At 47.5% G+C, this 16,208-nt stretch overlaps 1 protein-coding gene across 12 annotated transcripts in view; it reads left to right on the top strand.

Annotated features, from left to right (window-relative positions):
• LOC110528752 (arf-GAP with GTPase, ANK repeat and PH domain-containing protein 1) overlaps nucleotides 1–16,208 on the top strand; it is a 286,828-nt gene that overhangs the window by 198,186 nt on the left and 72,434 nt on the right. For 8 of the 12 annotated variants that reach the window (XM_090207611.1, XM_090207610.1, XM_090207608.1 and 5 more), the window contains one exon: nucleotides 306–467. In XM_090207611.1, coding sequence (XP_090063737.1) covers nucleotides 306–467 — 162 coding nt within the window. The remainder of the gene's footprint in view (nucleotides 1–305; nucleotides 468–16,208) is intronic. The other 4 variants (XM_090207612.1, XM_090207609.1, XM_090207605.1 and 1 more) reach the window with 1 other exon arrangement.

Below are 16,208 nucleotides of genomic sequence, written 5' to 3'. Positions count from 1 at the left end.
ACCCCCTGAGACAAGGCTGTCGTTCTGCCCTTGAACAGGCAGTTAACCCACTGTTCCTAGGCCGTCATTGAAAATAAGAATTTGTTCTTAACTGACTTGCCTGGTTAAATAAAGGTAAAAAAATAAAATTAAATTTAAAAAATCCATAACCGTCAGTTATTACATTACCTTACCTTCACAGCCCTAGCTGCTGTTTACTCTTGCGTTCTCAACATATTTTCAAAAGTATTTCTGGTCCTTCATTGCTTTCGTCTTGTTGTTGTTGAGGAGCGGTATTATCTAACGGTCTGTCTCTTTCCCTGTAGACACGGGTCTGGGAGAGTCTGTGTGCTCCAGCCCCTCCATCTCCAACACCACCAGCCCTAAGATGGACCCGCCCCCCTCGCCGCACGCCAACCGCAAGAAGCACCGCCGGAAGAAGAGCACCAGCAACTTCAAAGCCGACGGCCTCTCTGGTACTGGGGAAGGTAACGCCATCTCCCCTCCCCTGTCCGTTTTCCAGCCCTGGTCCGCCCGCTAAAACGCTCCCCCTAGCTAACAGACACCTAGTCTATACACTAGCTGGGTCCTAGGTGCTAAGCTCGGCTATTGAATGAATGTGTCTGGAAAAGAATGGAGCAACAAACCTAGGAAGTACAAAACTATGATGAACCTGGTGATTTTAGATAACTAATGTTTGTCAACGATGACTTAATATCTGACCCTTTAGCTGTCTTGGACCAGGTAACTCTTTTAAAGAGATTTTATTCCAATGATCTTAAACCAGATAAATAAATGGTACATTAAATGAATGAAATAACGTATTTGAATATGATAAGGCACCGTATGCTGCCGTAGGAACAGGTATGGGAAACGCAGCCATGTCTTCCCACGAGCCCCCTGACATCACTCTGCTTGTGGAAGGGGGTTCTCCATTCTTTTCTCTCATCCCTCCATTCCTCCTCTCTTTCTGTCTGTCTGTCAGTCAGATGTGTGTTTTCAGCACTGCTAATAGTAAACATGACATACTACTCTGTCACAATGAATGGCTTGCTCATAAACACACGTTTACTTGTGGATACACAGGTTTATAGGCTCAAATACACCGTCTTGGGGTATCAAACACACTGATGCATCCTCACTCATGCACACACACACACACACACACACACACACATACACAAAACGTCACCCACCATTGTGAATGGGAGTGGAACAGATGCAGAGTTGATAGCAGATGTGTGATGTAATGTGTAGCACTTCCATCAGAGGGAATCACGTGGCTGACAAGACAAGTGCCTGTCTTCTGTCTCTGTCTGGGGTCACTCCATCTCCTCTCCTGCCTGCTTGCCTGGCTGGCTGGGACTGGGAGGAATACTGGAGCAGATAGACATTACTGGGAATGGGACATTATAATGTAGGGGGCTGAATGTGTAATATATTTCACCTAGCTCGCAAACAGCCTATTTTCAATGGAGGAAATGTATTAATTGACATGACTGTGTGTGCTGCTCATTTGTGTTTATCTGAGGTGAGTGATCTGACACCCTTTGAAATCATTTGTGTTTATCTGAGGTGAGTGATCTGACACCGTTTGAAATCATTGTAGCACCCAGCGTGCTTTATGAAACTACCAAAAGTGTCCAGCGACTGGTTCATATCTTCGCTCTTGAAACTGATTTAATATTTGTCCAATCTCCTTCATATTTAGAATGGGACTGGCAGTAGTAGCAGCCGTTTTATTGGCTGCTGACCATAGAATGTATTTTTTTGTATATAATATTTCCACCATCGTTTCCTATGACTGTAAAAGAGCTGGACATCAGAACTGCTATCGCTAACCTTGATTTGGACAAGGTGAAACTTGTATTGATCATCCCGGGCCAGGCCCAAAGCCCGACACAAAGGAGGAGTCAGAGATGGCGTTATAGAGGCCGGCGTGCAGGATACATGACGAGACTATATCGGAGAGTGGATAAACCACCTCTACCCACGGGCTATTGGTGAACATGCAATCACTGGAGAATAAACTGGATGAGCGCTGTTCGAGACTATCCTGTCAACGTGATCTGAAGAACTGTAATATCCTGTGTTTCTCTGAGTCGTGGCTGAACAAGGACATGGTAAATATAAATCAAGGTTGTTTTTCTATACAGTGGCAGAACAGAGCAGTGGCATCGGGGAAGCTCAGGGGAGGTGGTGTCTCTTATCAACAGCTGGTGCGCGATCTCTAATATTAAGGAAGTCTCGAGGTTTTGCTCGCCTGAGTTAAAATACCCCATGATAAGCTGTAGACCATACTATTTACCAAGAGTAAATACTGTCCTTTCCCACCTGGACAAAAGGAACAACTACGTGAGAATGCTGTTCATTGACTTCAGCTCAGCGTTCAACACCATAGTCCACTCCAAGCTCATCACTATGCTAAGGACCCAAACACCTCCCTCTGCAACTTGATCCTGGATTTCCTGGCGGGCTTGACGAGCTTGAAGTTCCTTGTGTCCACATCACTAAGGAATGATCATGGTCCATGAAGAGAGCACAACAACACCTCTTCCCCCTCAGGAGGCTGAAAAGATTCTGCATGGGTCCTCAGATCCTCAAAAGGTTCTACAGCTGCTCCACTGAGAGCATCTTGACTGGCTGCATCACCTCTTGATATGGCAACTGCTTGGCATCTGGCAAGCATTACCGATGCACCAAGTCTGGATCCAACAGGACCCTGAACAGCTTCTATCCCCAAGCCATAAGACTGCTAAATATTTAGTCTGGGTAGCTATTGGTTAACTATTTGACTATCTGCTTTGACCATTTTTACACAAACTCTTTTGACTCATCGCATACGCTGCTGTTACAGTTCATTATCATCCTGTTGTCTAGTCACTTTCTCTACCGATATGTACATATCTACCTCAATTACCTCGTACTCCTGCACATTGACTCCCTACTGGCACCCCGTGAATATAACCAAGTTATCATTGGCTCGGTACTGGTACCCCGTGTATATAACCAAGTTATCATTGACTCCCTACTGGTACCCCGTGTATATAACCAAGTTATCATTGGCTCGGTACTGGTACCCCGTGTATAGAGCCAAGTTATCATCGACTCCCTACTGGTACCCCGTGTATATAACCACGTTATCATTGACTCAGTACTGGTACCCCGTGTATATAACCAAGTTATCATCGACTCAGTACTGGTACCCTGTGTATATAACCAAGTTATCATTGACTCAGTACTGGTACCCCGTGTATATAACCAAGTTATCATTGACTCAGTACTGGTACCCCGTGTATATAACCAAGTTATCATCGACTCCCTACTGGTACCCCGTGTATATAACCAAGTTATCATTGGCTCGGTACTGGTACCCCGTGTATAGAGCCAAGTTATCATCGACTCCCTACTGGTACCCCGTGTATATAGCCAAGTAATCGTTACTCATTGTGGATGAATTCCTTGTGTTACACACTTTATTCCTTCACACCCCCAACCCAGCACGCTTTTCCCGAAGGCCGAGCATTGTGAGACGCTCCCCCAGCCAGCCGGCCTCTGAAGGCCGAGCATTGTGAGACGCTCCCCCAGCCAGCCGGCCTCTGAAGGCCGAGCGTTGTGAGACGCTCCCCCAGCCAGCCGGCCTCTGAAGGCCGAGCATTGTGAGACGCTCCCCCAGCCAGCCGGCCTCTGAAGGCCGAGCATTGTGAGACGCTCCCCCAGCCAGCCGGCCTCTGAAGGCCGAGCGTTGTGAGACGCTCCCCCAGCCAGCCGGCCTCTGAAGGCCGAGCGTTGTGAGACGCTCCCCCAGCCAGCCGGCCTCTGAAGGCCGAGCATTGTGAGACGCTCCCCCAGCCAGCCGGCCTCTGTGCAGCCCCTTCGCCCCATTCGTCAGCGGGGCACTTAAGTGAAATATTATAAATAATCCACCGTATTGAAATCTTTTATCAGCTGTGGCACTTTCATTATTCAATAAGCGATTAGTAACAGTCTCCCAATTTAGCCATTAAGCACCACGCGACAGCGTGGGGCCTCTCTACGCCTGTCACACCACGACCCAGATGAAGTATCAGCCTGTCACACACACCCGTTATTCATGAGGCGAGGGACCGGGGCGGGCCGCCCTCTGCTCCACTCTGGTCCGTACCCACCCTCGCCGCTCCTTCTCCTTTAGCCCAGGTAGGGCCACCGTGAGGTTATACGTCACTCTATCTCTCCATGTCTCTCTCTTTCCTATCTCCTTCATTTCTCTCTCTCCATGTCTCTCTCTGTGTCTTTCTCTCCTCTCTCCATGTCTCTCTCTCCACTCTCATTCATGTCTCTCTCTCTCTGTGTCTTTCTCTCCTCTCTCCATGTCTCTCTCCTCCCTCTCATGTCTCTCTCCTCCATGTCGCTCTCTCTTCTCTCCATGTCTCTCTCCTTGGTGTCTCTCTCCTCCCTCTCATCTCTCTCTCCTCCATGTTTCTCTCTCCTCTATCCATGTCTCTCTCTCCTCTCTCCATGTCTCCTTGGTGTCTCTCTCCTCCATGTCGCTCTCTCCTCTCTCCATGTCTCTCTCCTTGGTGTCTCTCTCCTCCATGTTTCTCTCTCCTCTCTCCATGTCTCCTTGGTGTCTCTCTCCTCCATGTCTCTCATCTCTCTTCTCTCTCCTCTTTCCATGTCGCTCTCCTCTTTCCATGTCTATCTCTCATCTCTCTTGTCTCTCCTTGTCTCCTTCCTCTCTTGTCTCCTCCTCTCTATCTCTTTTTCCTCTCTCTCTCTCTCTCATCTATCTGTTCTCTTTCCTCTCTTGTCTCCTTCTCTCCATGTCTCTCTTTCCTCTCTCTCTCTTTCATCTATCTGGTCTCCATCTCCATGTCACTCTCTCTGTTTTCTATTTCTCTTGTTTTCTTTCTCCTTCAGATGTTAGTAAATATACATTAAAAATGTGTGTTAATTGTCTGATATTACATTATACTCACCATGCTTTCCGTGTGTGTGTGTGTGTGTGTGTGTGTGTGCACACGTCTGTGTGTGAACTGAAAGGGATACTTCAGGATGGGATACTGAAAGGGATAGTTCAGTTAGCGCAATGCCTGGAAGTCTATGGTATCTACTAGCATGCTAGCAGTTACCATAGACTTCCAGTCATTGCGCTAATGCTAGTTAACAACGTCCTTCAAACTGCACATAGGCACCTAACAAATGGTATTCACGATTTCATCGGAATCTGGGGAAGTAGATAAAGGGCTTCATTGCCAACATCCTGAAGTATCCCTTTAAGGTTGTGAGGAAACAGCAGGATTCCTACATGACTAAAACAGGGGATCCTTTTATTTCTAATGAAAAGCTACTCTTCCTCTCTTCCTCCCTCTCTTCCTCCCCCTCTTTTCCCTCTCTCCCTAAAACAAAGACGCCACTCATCTTCTTCCTTTCTTCCTGCCACTAAGCCAGACCCCCCCTCTCCCACATGCTTGACACGTGGAGACCCCCGAATCGCTACCCCTCCATCCCTCTCCTCCCCCTTTCCTCTCTTTCACAGCCACCTGCATCAGGTGTATCACTCCTCCTCTGTGTGCTCCGTTGATCACAGCCCACAATTAACTGTCTCTGTAAGAGCACCTCGTTAGTTGCCTAGCACCCCCTGGTTACATACACTACAGCACGGGGTCCGGCTCCTCGCTGCGCGGGACCTTTGAAAGGGGATCTGACCGCGAGCCCGCTGGAGATACCAAAGTTGTCCCTCAGATTCGAGACTGGGGACATGAAAGCGCCCCTTTGGCCCCTTTGAGATGGGAGGTGGAGATGAGGCCCCACACAGAACGGCAGACCAGCTGCAGATCCCTCCCTCCTGGAGGGAGAAAGAGGCATTCCTGGAGAGGAGATGTTAGTCAGTCAGGACAGAACACTCTATGATCTGGTATGGGATCAAAGGATCAGGTGGTTAGATAGCGGACTGGGTGATTGGGGGATTCATTCCACACAGGTTGTTAGAGAGAGCAGAAGTGGGTGTGGTTTGTGTTATGACTGAAGCATCTTGATGCATCTATCATTTAGCCCTTAGAGGGGAGGTGGGTCTGCCGAACCGCTTTGGCCATTTCCCTAAAATGGAAGATAATTAAGGTCACTTTGTAGCCATAGAGGTACAGCAGGTGTGACACTAAAGGTCAACTTGTTAAAGGTGCCAGGTGGTCTTTCCCATGCACAAGACCATTATTCGTTGGATGTACAAAGGACCGAAGTACAAAGGACCCAAATATTTTAGACACCACACACACACACACACACACACACACACACACACACACACACACACACACACACACACACACACACACACACTGCAGTGTGTGGGTGCAGATGTAAATGACTTGAACATATATTGGGGTATTTCTTTGTGATTGCCCCAGATTCCTGTGTGTGGGAGAATAGCGCCTTGAAGGACAATAAGACCGAGGCTCGTACAAGCAGTCTAACATTTAAACCTCGCACCCCCATTACCAGAATGTTCCCTTGTCCTATGCTGTAGCGGGGGACTGGTGAATAAATGTACTTTCTCTTCTGATATCGTTGTGTAGCAAATGTTCTTCTGGGCCTCGGGGGATGTTGGGAAATAACAGTAGCGTCGGCGGGGGCTGTGAGGGTTCAGGGGCGAGATGCGAGGGGGAATAAGTGTGTATTTAGAGTGTAGTATGTACCTCATTATAGAAGGTGAAAGCAGAAGTCACATAGTCTAGGACCTGAACACATTCAGTGGGAGAGGGAAACATTTTACCCCTCTGCCCCCCTCTGATAACCTTTTCTTAGCTTGGATTTGTTTAACGTCTAGTTTTTAAACCAGTTCTATTCGACTTGTTCTATATGTTTTTTGAGTTTCCATTCTGTGCTCATACCACTGCCAGGTTGTCATGGTAAATTAGAAGTCTCTGTGAAGGATGTTAAGGCAGTACTGTTCAGCTTCAACTGTTCCTGTGTTGCTTCTACTGCTGACTTGTGATTTGTCACTGCATCTCACCTTAGCCCCTCCCACACAAGTCCATGCCCAGCCCATGACTCCTCCCCCTCTAATGCTGCTGGTTGATTACACCTGACTCCTCCCCCTCTAGTGCTGCTGGTTGATTACACCTGTCTCCTCCCCCTCTAGTGCTGCTGGTTGATTACACCTGACTCCTCCCCCCTCTAGTGCTGCTGGTTGATTACACCTGACTCCTCCCCCTCTAGTGCTGCTGGTTGATTACACCTGACTCCTCCCCCTCTAGTGCTGCTGGTTGATTACACTTGACTCCTCCCCCTCTAAGGCTGCTGGTTGATTACACTTGACTCCTCCCCCTCTAAGGCTGCTGGTTGATTACACCTGACTCCTCCCCCTCTAGTGCTGCTGGTTGATTACACCTGACTCCTCCCTCTCTAGTGCTGCTGGTTGATTACACCTGACTCCTCCCTCTCTAGTGCTGCTGGTTGATTACACTTGACTCCTCCCTCTCTAGTGCTGCTGGTTGATTACACCTGACTCCTCCCTCTCTAGTGCTGCTGGTTGATTACACCTGACTCCTCCCTCTCTAGTGCTGCTGGTTGATTACACTTGACTCCTCCCTCTCTAGTGCTGCTGGTTGATTACACTTGACTCCTCCCTCTCTAGTGCTGCTGGTTGATTACACCTGACTCCTCGCTCTCTAGTGCTGCTGGTTGATTACACCTGACTCCTCCCTCTCTAGTCCTGCTGGTTGATTACACCTGACTCCTCCCCCTCTAGTGCTGCTGGTTGATTACACCTGACTCCTCCCTCTCTAGTGCTGCTGGTTGATTACACCTGACTCCTCCCTCTCTAGTGCTGCTGGTTGATTACACCTGACTCCTCCCCCTCTAGTCCTGCTGGTTGATTACACCTGACTCCTCCCCCTCTAGTGCTGCTGGTTGATTACACTTGACTCCTCCCTCTCTAGTGCTGCTGGTTGATTACACCTTTCTCCTTTTTTAGTCTTTATATTTGTGTTGTCTTCAATCTTCTCCGCTGTCCTCTTCTCTCCATCTCTCCTCCTGCCGCCCGTCGGGACGCAGCCAAACGTCAAGCGTGGAAACTTAACCGCGTCGGTAGTCTGCGTAACATATACAGTAACAGCAACTGGGAAGGTAACTAACTAACTGACTGGTTAACCCACCATGATGGAGAGAGTAACAGCAACTGGGAAGGTAACTAACTAACTGACTAGTTAACCCACTATGATGGAGAGAGTAACAGCAACTGGGAAGGTAACTAACTAACTGACTGGTTAACCCACCATGATGGAGAGAGTAACAGCAACTGGGAAGGTAACTAACTAACTGACTGGTTAACCCACCATGATGGAGAGAGTAACAGCAACTGGGAAGGTAACTAACTAACTGACTGGTTAACCCACCATGATGGAGAGAGTAACAGCAACTGGGAAGGTAACTAACTAACTGACTAGTTAACCCACTATGATGGAGAGAGTAACAGCAACTGGGAAGGTAACTAACTAACTGACTGGTTAACCCACCATGATGGAGAGAGTAACAGCAACTGGGAAGGTAACTAACTAACTGACTGGTTAACCCACCATGATGGAGAGAGTAACAGCAACTGGGAAGGTAACTAACTAACTGACTAGTTAACCCACCATGATGGAGAGAGTAACAGCAACGGGGAAGGTAACTAACTAACTGACTGGTTAACCCACCATGATGGAGAGAGTAACAACAGCTGGGAAGGTAACTAACTAACTGGTTAACCCACTATGATGGAGAGAGTAACAGCAACTGGGAAGGTAACTAACTAACTGACTGGTTAACCCACCATGATGGAGAGAGTAACAGTAACTGGGAAGGTAACTAACTAACTGACTGGTTAACCCACCATGATGGAGAGAGTAACAGCAACTGGGAAGGTAACTAACTGACTAGTTAACCCACCATGATGGAGAGAGTAACAGCAACTGGGAAGGTAACTAACTAACTGACTGGTTAACCCACCATGATGGAGAGAGTAACAGCAACTGGGAAGGTAACTAACTAACTGACTGGTTAACCCACCATGATGGAGAGAGTAACAGCAACTGGGAAGGTAACTAACTAACTGACTGGTTAACCCACCATGATGGAGAGAGTAACAACAACTGGGAAGGTAACTAACTAACTGACTGGTTAACCCACCATGATGGAGAGAGTAACAGCAACTGGGAAGGTAACTAACTAACTAACTGACTAGTTAACCCACCATGATGGAGAGAGTAACAGCAACTGGGAAGGTAACTAACTAACTAACTAACTGACTAGTTAACCCACTATGATGGAGAGAGTAACAGCAACTGGCAAGGTAACTAACTAACTGACTGGTTAACCCACCATGATGGAGAGAGTAACAGCAACTGGGAAGGTAACTAACTGACTAGTTAACCCACCATGATGGAGAAGAGTAACAGCAACTGGGAAGGTAACTAACTAACTGACTAGTTAACCCACCATGAAGGAGAGAGTAACAGCAACTGGCAAGGTAACTAACTAACTGACTGGTTAACCCACCATGATGGAGAGAGTAACAGCAACTGGGAAGGTAACTACAGTGCCTTGCGAAAGTATTCGGCCCCCTTGAACTTTGCGACCTTTTGCCACATTTCAGGCTTCAAACATAAAGATATAAAACTGTATTTTTTTTGTGAAGAATCAACAACAAGTGGGACACAATCATGAAGTGGAACGCCATTTATTGGATATTTCAAACTTTTTTAACAAATCAAAAACAGAAAAATTGGGCGTGCAAAATTATTCAGCCCCTTTACTTTCAGTGCAGCAAACTCTCTCCAGAAGTTCAGTGAGGATCTCTGAATGATCCAATGTTGACCTAAATGACTAATGATGATAAATACAATCCACCTGTGTGTAATCAAGTCTCTGTATAAATACACCTGCACTGTGATAGTCTCAGAGGTCCGTTAAAAGCGCAGAGAGCATCATGAAGAACAAGGAACACACCAGGCAGGTCCGAGATACTGTTGTGAAGAAGTGTAAAGCCGGATTTGGATACAAAAAGATTTCCCAAGCTTTAAACATCCCAAGGAGCACTGTGCAAGCAATAATATTGAAATGGAAGGAGTATCAGACCACTGCAAATCTACCAAGACCTGGCCGTCCCTCTAAACTTTCAGCTCATACAAGGAGAAGACTGATCAGAGATGCAGCCAAGAGGCCCATGATCACTCTGGATGAACTGCAGAGATCTACAGCTGAGGTGGGAGACTCTGTCCATAGGACAACAATCAGTCGTATATTGCACAAATCTGGCCTTTATGGAAGAGTGGCAAGAAGAAAGCCATTTCTTAAAGATATCCATAAAAAGTGTCGTTTAAAATTTTGCCACAAGCCACCTGGGAGACACACCAAACATGTGGAAGAAGGTGCTCTGGTCAGATGAAACGAAAATTGAACTTTTTGGCAACAATGCAAAACGTTATGTTTGGCGTAAAAGCAACACAGCTCATCACCCTGAACACACCATCCTCACTGTCAAACATGGTGGTGGCAGCATCATGGTTTGGGCCTGCTTTTCTTCAGCAGGGACAGGGAAGATGGTTAAAATTGATGGGAAGATGGATGGAGCCAAATACAGGACCATTCTGGAAGAAAACCTGATGGAGTCTGCAAAAGACCTGAGACTGGGACAGAGATTTGTCTTCCAACAAGACAATGATCCAAAACATAAAGCAAAATCTACAATGGAATGGTTCAAAAATAAACATATCCAGGTGTTAGAATGGCCAAGTCAAAGTCCAGACCTGAATCCAATTGAGAATCTGTGGAAAGAACTGAAAACTGCTGTTCACAAATGCTCTCCATCCAACCTCACTGAGCTCGAGCTGTTTTGCAAGGAGGAATGGGGAAAAAATGTCAGTCTCTCGATGTGCAAAACTGATAGAGACATACCCCAAGCGACTTACAGCTGTAATCGCAGCAAAGGGTGCGCTACAAAGTATTAACTTAAGGGGGCTGAATAATTTTGCACGCCCAATTTTTCAGTTTTTGATTTGTTAAAAAAGTTTGAAATATCCAATAAATGTCGTTCCACTTCATGATTGTGTCCCACTTGTTGTTGATTCTTCACAAAAAAATACAGTTTTATATCTTTATGTTTGAAGCCTGAAATGTGGCAAAAGGTCGCAAAGTTCAAGGGGGCCGAATACTTTAGCAAGGCACTGTAACTAACTAAGTGACTGGTTAACCCACCATGATGGAGATAATTCACACACCCAAGATGGCAGCCTTCCACTCCACCATGTCCACATGTCTCCATCTTTGCCCTTTGACCTTTCTCAGTGGACATGTTTGCGCCTGATGTCCATGTGTACTTTCCTCTGCCCCCCCATCCCCCTGTCCCCCCTCTCACTGCCAAGTCAGACACCTTAGACACACAGAGCATCCTGGAGCATGCACTCTCTCTGGTGTCATGGACGTCAGTGCGTGTGTGTGTTTGTGTGGTGCCTTGTGACTTTTCTCCCCTGTGCTTCGGCAGTCCCCAACTTAACTCGTGGCTCATGGTTTTTACTGTATGTGATGGACAGCATCAGGCATCATAATCAACAGCAGGAAGAGTTCCCTATATTCCATTGGCCAACCCCCCCCCCCTTATGTACTTGTTCAATAAGAAATAAATATTTCTTTCTTGAGACGTGAGCAATTGCTGCACTATTTTCCAGGTTATTAATGCTGTAAAATGGTGGTAATACTATAGGGAGTAATGACCTGTTTCACCAAGCAATACTGTGTGCACTGACATTTAAGGCTTTTAATTTCTGTTTCCTGAGCCTCACCCCCTCCTTCCCCCTCTCCCTTTTTCCAGACGCATCCCCCCCCTCATTGCAGTCCCCAGACTCACCCAACCCCACATACACCCTCTCTCTGTTGGGTTACTCTAGCAGGGCCTGGGCCTAAGCCCTGGTCCATCCACATGTTTAGTGCTGCCTTTCCTCTGTACTGCCTGGAATTGGTGAACGGTCTATATGATATTTGGGTGTGTATTGTTGTGCTGTTAAAGATTGGCCATGTCAGAGTTCACAAATTGCCCCGACGACAGCACCACTCTCTCTCTCTCGCTCTTTGCTCTCTCTCTCGCTCTCCCCTGTAGCTCAGAGCAGTGGTGTGATTACTACGAGTGGCGGGGCGATGGAGAGTGCGAGTGTGTCCCCCTGCGTGTGTGCCTGAAAGAGTATATCAAATAAAGGCTGATGTGTGTGTGTGTGTGTGTGTGTGTGTGCCCATTTCCCTTTGAGAAATCTCAGGTTAACAGATAGCTTATGTTGTGATACACATATCAAATCTAACCAAGGGCCTTCTCACACTGCCAGACAGGTTTCAATTCAGGCTGCGCTATATCAGAGACGTATAGGAGACAGACAGACAGACACAGGATGTGGTATATCAGAGCAGTATTGGAGAAAGACAAGATGTGGTATATCAGAGCAGTATTGGAGAAAGACAAGATGTGGTACATCAGGGCAGTATAGGAGAGAGACAGACAGGCTGTGGTATATCAGGGCAGTATAGGAGACAGACAGGCTGTGGTATATCAGGGCAGTATATGAGACAGGCTGTGGTATATCAGGGCAGTATAGGAGCCAGACAGGCTGTGGTATATCAGGGCAGTATAGGAGATAGACAGGCTGTGGTATATCAGGGCAGTATAGGAGAGAGACAGACAGGCTGTGGTATATCAGGGCAGTATATGAGACAGACAGGCTGTTGTATATCAGGGCAGTATAGGAGACAGACAGGCTGTGGTATATCAGGGCAGTGTAAGAGAGAGACAGACTGGCTGTGGTATATCAGGGCAGTATAGGAGACAGACAGGCTGTGGTATATCAGGGCAGTATAGGAGACAGACAGACTGTGGTATATCAGGGCAGTGTAGGAGAGAGACAGACAGGCTGTGGTATATCAGGGCAGTGTAGGAGAGAGACATGCTGTGGTATATCAGGGCAGTATAGGAGAGAGACAGACAGGCTGTGGTATATCAGGGCAGTATAGGAGAGAGACAGACAGGCTGTGGTATATCAGGGCAGTGTATGAGAGAGACAGACAGGCTGTGGTATATCAGGGCAGTATAGGAGAGAGACAGACAGGCTGTGGTATATCAGGGCAGTGTAGGAGACAGACAGGCTGTGGTATATCAGGGCAGTGTAGGAGACAGACAGGCTGTGGTATATCAGGACAGTGTAGGAGACAGACAGGCTGTGGTATATCAGGGCAGTGTAGGAGACAGGCTGAGGCAGCCTGTCATGACTCATGACTCTGTGGGCCTCCCAGTAATGGCCACCTCATTTCAGGGTTAGCAGAGGAAAAGTGGGGGTGGGAGTGTTCGAAAGGGGGGGGGGGGGGTTACACAGTTGCACAGCCTAATGCCCTTTCATTTTTATTTTGAAATTCATTAATCGACTTGAGAATGAGGAGGGGGAGGAGCGATGGGGGTTGGAACAGTATTAATTTATACCTCGGCTAGCTGGGCTCGGCTTTCTGCATTGTTGGTTTCCATAATTGTCAAACAACCACCCCCTCTCTCCCCCTCTGCAGAGAAAAGCAGGAACATTTAATTATGATGAGAACATTGTTCCTGACCCCACAGGGCTTGTCAGCGTTTGAGGGGCGCGGCCCAATCTAGGACGAGACGACATCACAGTCCCAGGAGCTCTCTTACACAAATAGGGAGAGACACATCCTATAGGCCTCTTTAGGGACATTATTTGACCTCTGAGATGCATCAGATAGGCCTCTTTAGGGACAGTATTTGACCTCTGAGATGCATCAGATAGGCCTCTTTAGGGACAGTATTTGACCTCTGAGATGCATCAGATAGGCCTCTTTAGGGACAGTATTTGACCTCTGCAGAAGTACTTTAGGTCTTCAACTGTAGCTATGTCTCTAAGATGAAAATGAGCTTTAAGGTTGTAGGATGAGATGGAAGAGGTTATTTCAGATGAATCATGTCATCTAAAGACAGTGAGACATCTTCAGTCTCTTTACACATGCAGGAAGTTAAAGGCTCTTCAGGTTTCTAACTTATTTAGCCACAGGGCCTATCCTCCCATCCTTAGACAGGCAGAGAGAGATGTAGGGAGACAAAGGCCTTTCATTGTGGGTCTGAACACTCTGAAGCCAGAAGGGAACTTCAGCTTCACTGGTCTCTGAGAGGAAGCCAATTAGCTAAATGAGTGAGTGAGGAAAAGGAGGAGAGGAGTAAATGGTTTGGCTCCTCTAGCCTGACTCTCTCGCTCTCTCTCTGGCCGTTCTCCCTTTTGTCGGCTGATTAAACTTGTAATTTTCTCCCAGGGAGGTGATCAGACCTCCACTCCCAGACAGAACACATCACAAAGCTGTCAGTGATTACTAGTCTATTCTAACTGGTTCACTAGTGCTGGAATGTATTATTGAAGTATATAGGTTTCATGCACTCCAGAGCCATAAGCTGTTAACGCAGCTACCACCAATGTAGCTAGCTTCTACTGATGACAAGTCAGTCACTACAAGACCGTGGTGCTGCTGCCCTCACCGGTTCCTCAGGTAGTCCTATTGAGAAGCCCTCTGATTAGCTAGCACATGCTGGAGGGCTGATGGGGGGTGAGGAGGGGGCTGATTGGCTCCTCATTATGTAATTGGGCCCCCTGTCTCTTCTCATTGGAGTAAATTGTAAACGGAACCAGGTTGGTGTCTGATCTCCCTCATCAGAGGGTCTCTTGTTAGAACCAGCTGTGCCCTTCCCTCCCTTCCCACCCTGCCATGTTCCTCCACTTCACCTCTTCTTCAATCCCTCCTTTTGTTCTTAACAGCTTCCAAATGTGACCTCGCAAATGAGACACACACACAATGTCAGGGCTTTGACGTGAACTGTGAAAGAGCCTGCGTCACTCTCTAAAACAGAGTCCTCATTGGCCCCATTTAGCCTATGTTGGGTGAGGTTTGGGTAGCAGATCCATGTGTTCCCCTCTAGGGGGGGGGGGGGTGTGATTGTAATGACTGGCCTTTATTCTGGACCACTGATAGCTAAGGGTCCTGGGGTGGCCACTGGGGGCCACGGGGCCTGTAATTGGGGGGATATCCTGGCCGCAGGGGGACGGGTGTGTAGGGGTTCTAGAGGTCACTAGGATCTGTGGTAGAGCTGACAGACTGTTCTGCTCTGTTCCACTGAAAAAGGTTTTGATGAGATGGAACACAGCTACAGACAGAAGTGACTTTTGTAGCAGGTTAGGATAATTAACATAGCAGGTTAGGATAATTAACGTAGCAGGTTAGGATAATTAACGTAGCAGGTTAGGAGAATTAACATAGCAGGTTAGGAGAATTAACATAGCAGATTAGGAGAATTAACATAGCAGATTAGGAGAATTAACATAGCAGGTTAGGAGAACTAACATAGCAGGTTAGGACAATTAACATAGCAGGTTAGGATAACTAGCGTAGCAGGTTAGGAGAACTAGCGTAGCAGGTTAGGGGAACTAGTGTAGCAGGTTAGGGGAACTAACGTAGCAGGTTAGGGGAACTAGCGTAGCAGGTTAGGGGAACTAACGTAGCAGGTTAGGGGAACTAACGTAGCAGGTTAGGGGAACTTACTGGCACAGTGGCATTGTCATGCTGGAGGGACATGTCAGAATGAGCCTGCAGGAAGGGTACCACATGAGGGAGGAGGATGTCTGCCCTGTAACGCACAGCGTTGAGATTGTCTGTAATGACAACAAACTCAGTCCGATGATGCTGTGACACACCGCCCCAGACCATGACGGACCCTCCACCTCCAAATCGATCCCGCTCCAGAGTACAGGCCTCGATGTAACGCTCATTCCTTCGACGATAAACGCAAATCCGACCATCACCCCGGTGAGACAAAACCTTGAAGAGCACTTTTTTCCAGTCCTGTCTGGTCCAGCGACGGTGGGTTTGTGCCCATAGGTGACGTTGTTGCCGGTTATGTCTGGTGAGGACCTGCCTTACAACAGGCCTACAAGCCCTTAGTCCAGCCTCTCTCAGCCTATTGAGGACAGTCTGAGCACCGATGGAGGGATTGTGCGTTCCTGGTGTAACTCGGGCAGTTGTTGTTGCTATCCTGTACCTGTCCCGCAGGTGTGATGTTCGGATGTACCGATCCTGTGCAGGTGTTGTTACACGTGATCTGCCGCTGTGAGGACGATCAGCTGTCCGTCCTGTCTCCCTGTAGCGCTGTCTTAGGCGTCTCACAGTACGGACATTGCAATTTA

Source organism: Oncorhynchus mykiss, chromosome 18 (assembly GCF_057628025.1).
Source record: "Oncorhynchus mykiss isolate SJ-2025 chromosome 18, ASM5762802v1, whole genome shotgun sequence".
In the NCBI taxonomy this organism is placed as follows: domain Eukaryota; kingdom Metazoa; phylum Chordata; class Actinopteri; order Salmoniformes; family Salmonidae; genus Oncorhynchus; species Oncorhynchus mykiss.
The sequence above is the reverse complement of the archived record's forward strand: the minus strand, read 5'-3'. Positions and strand labels throughout refer to the sequence as shown.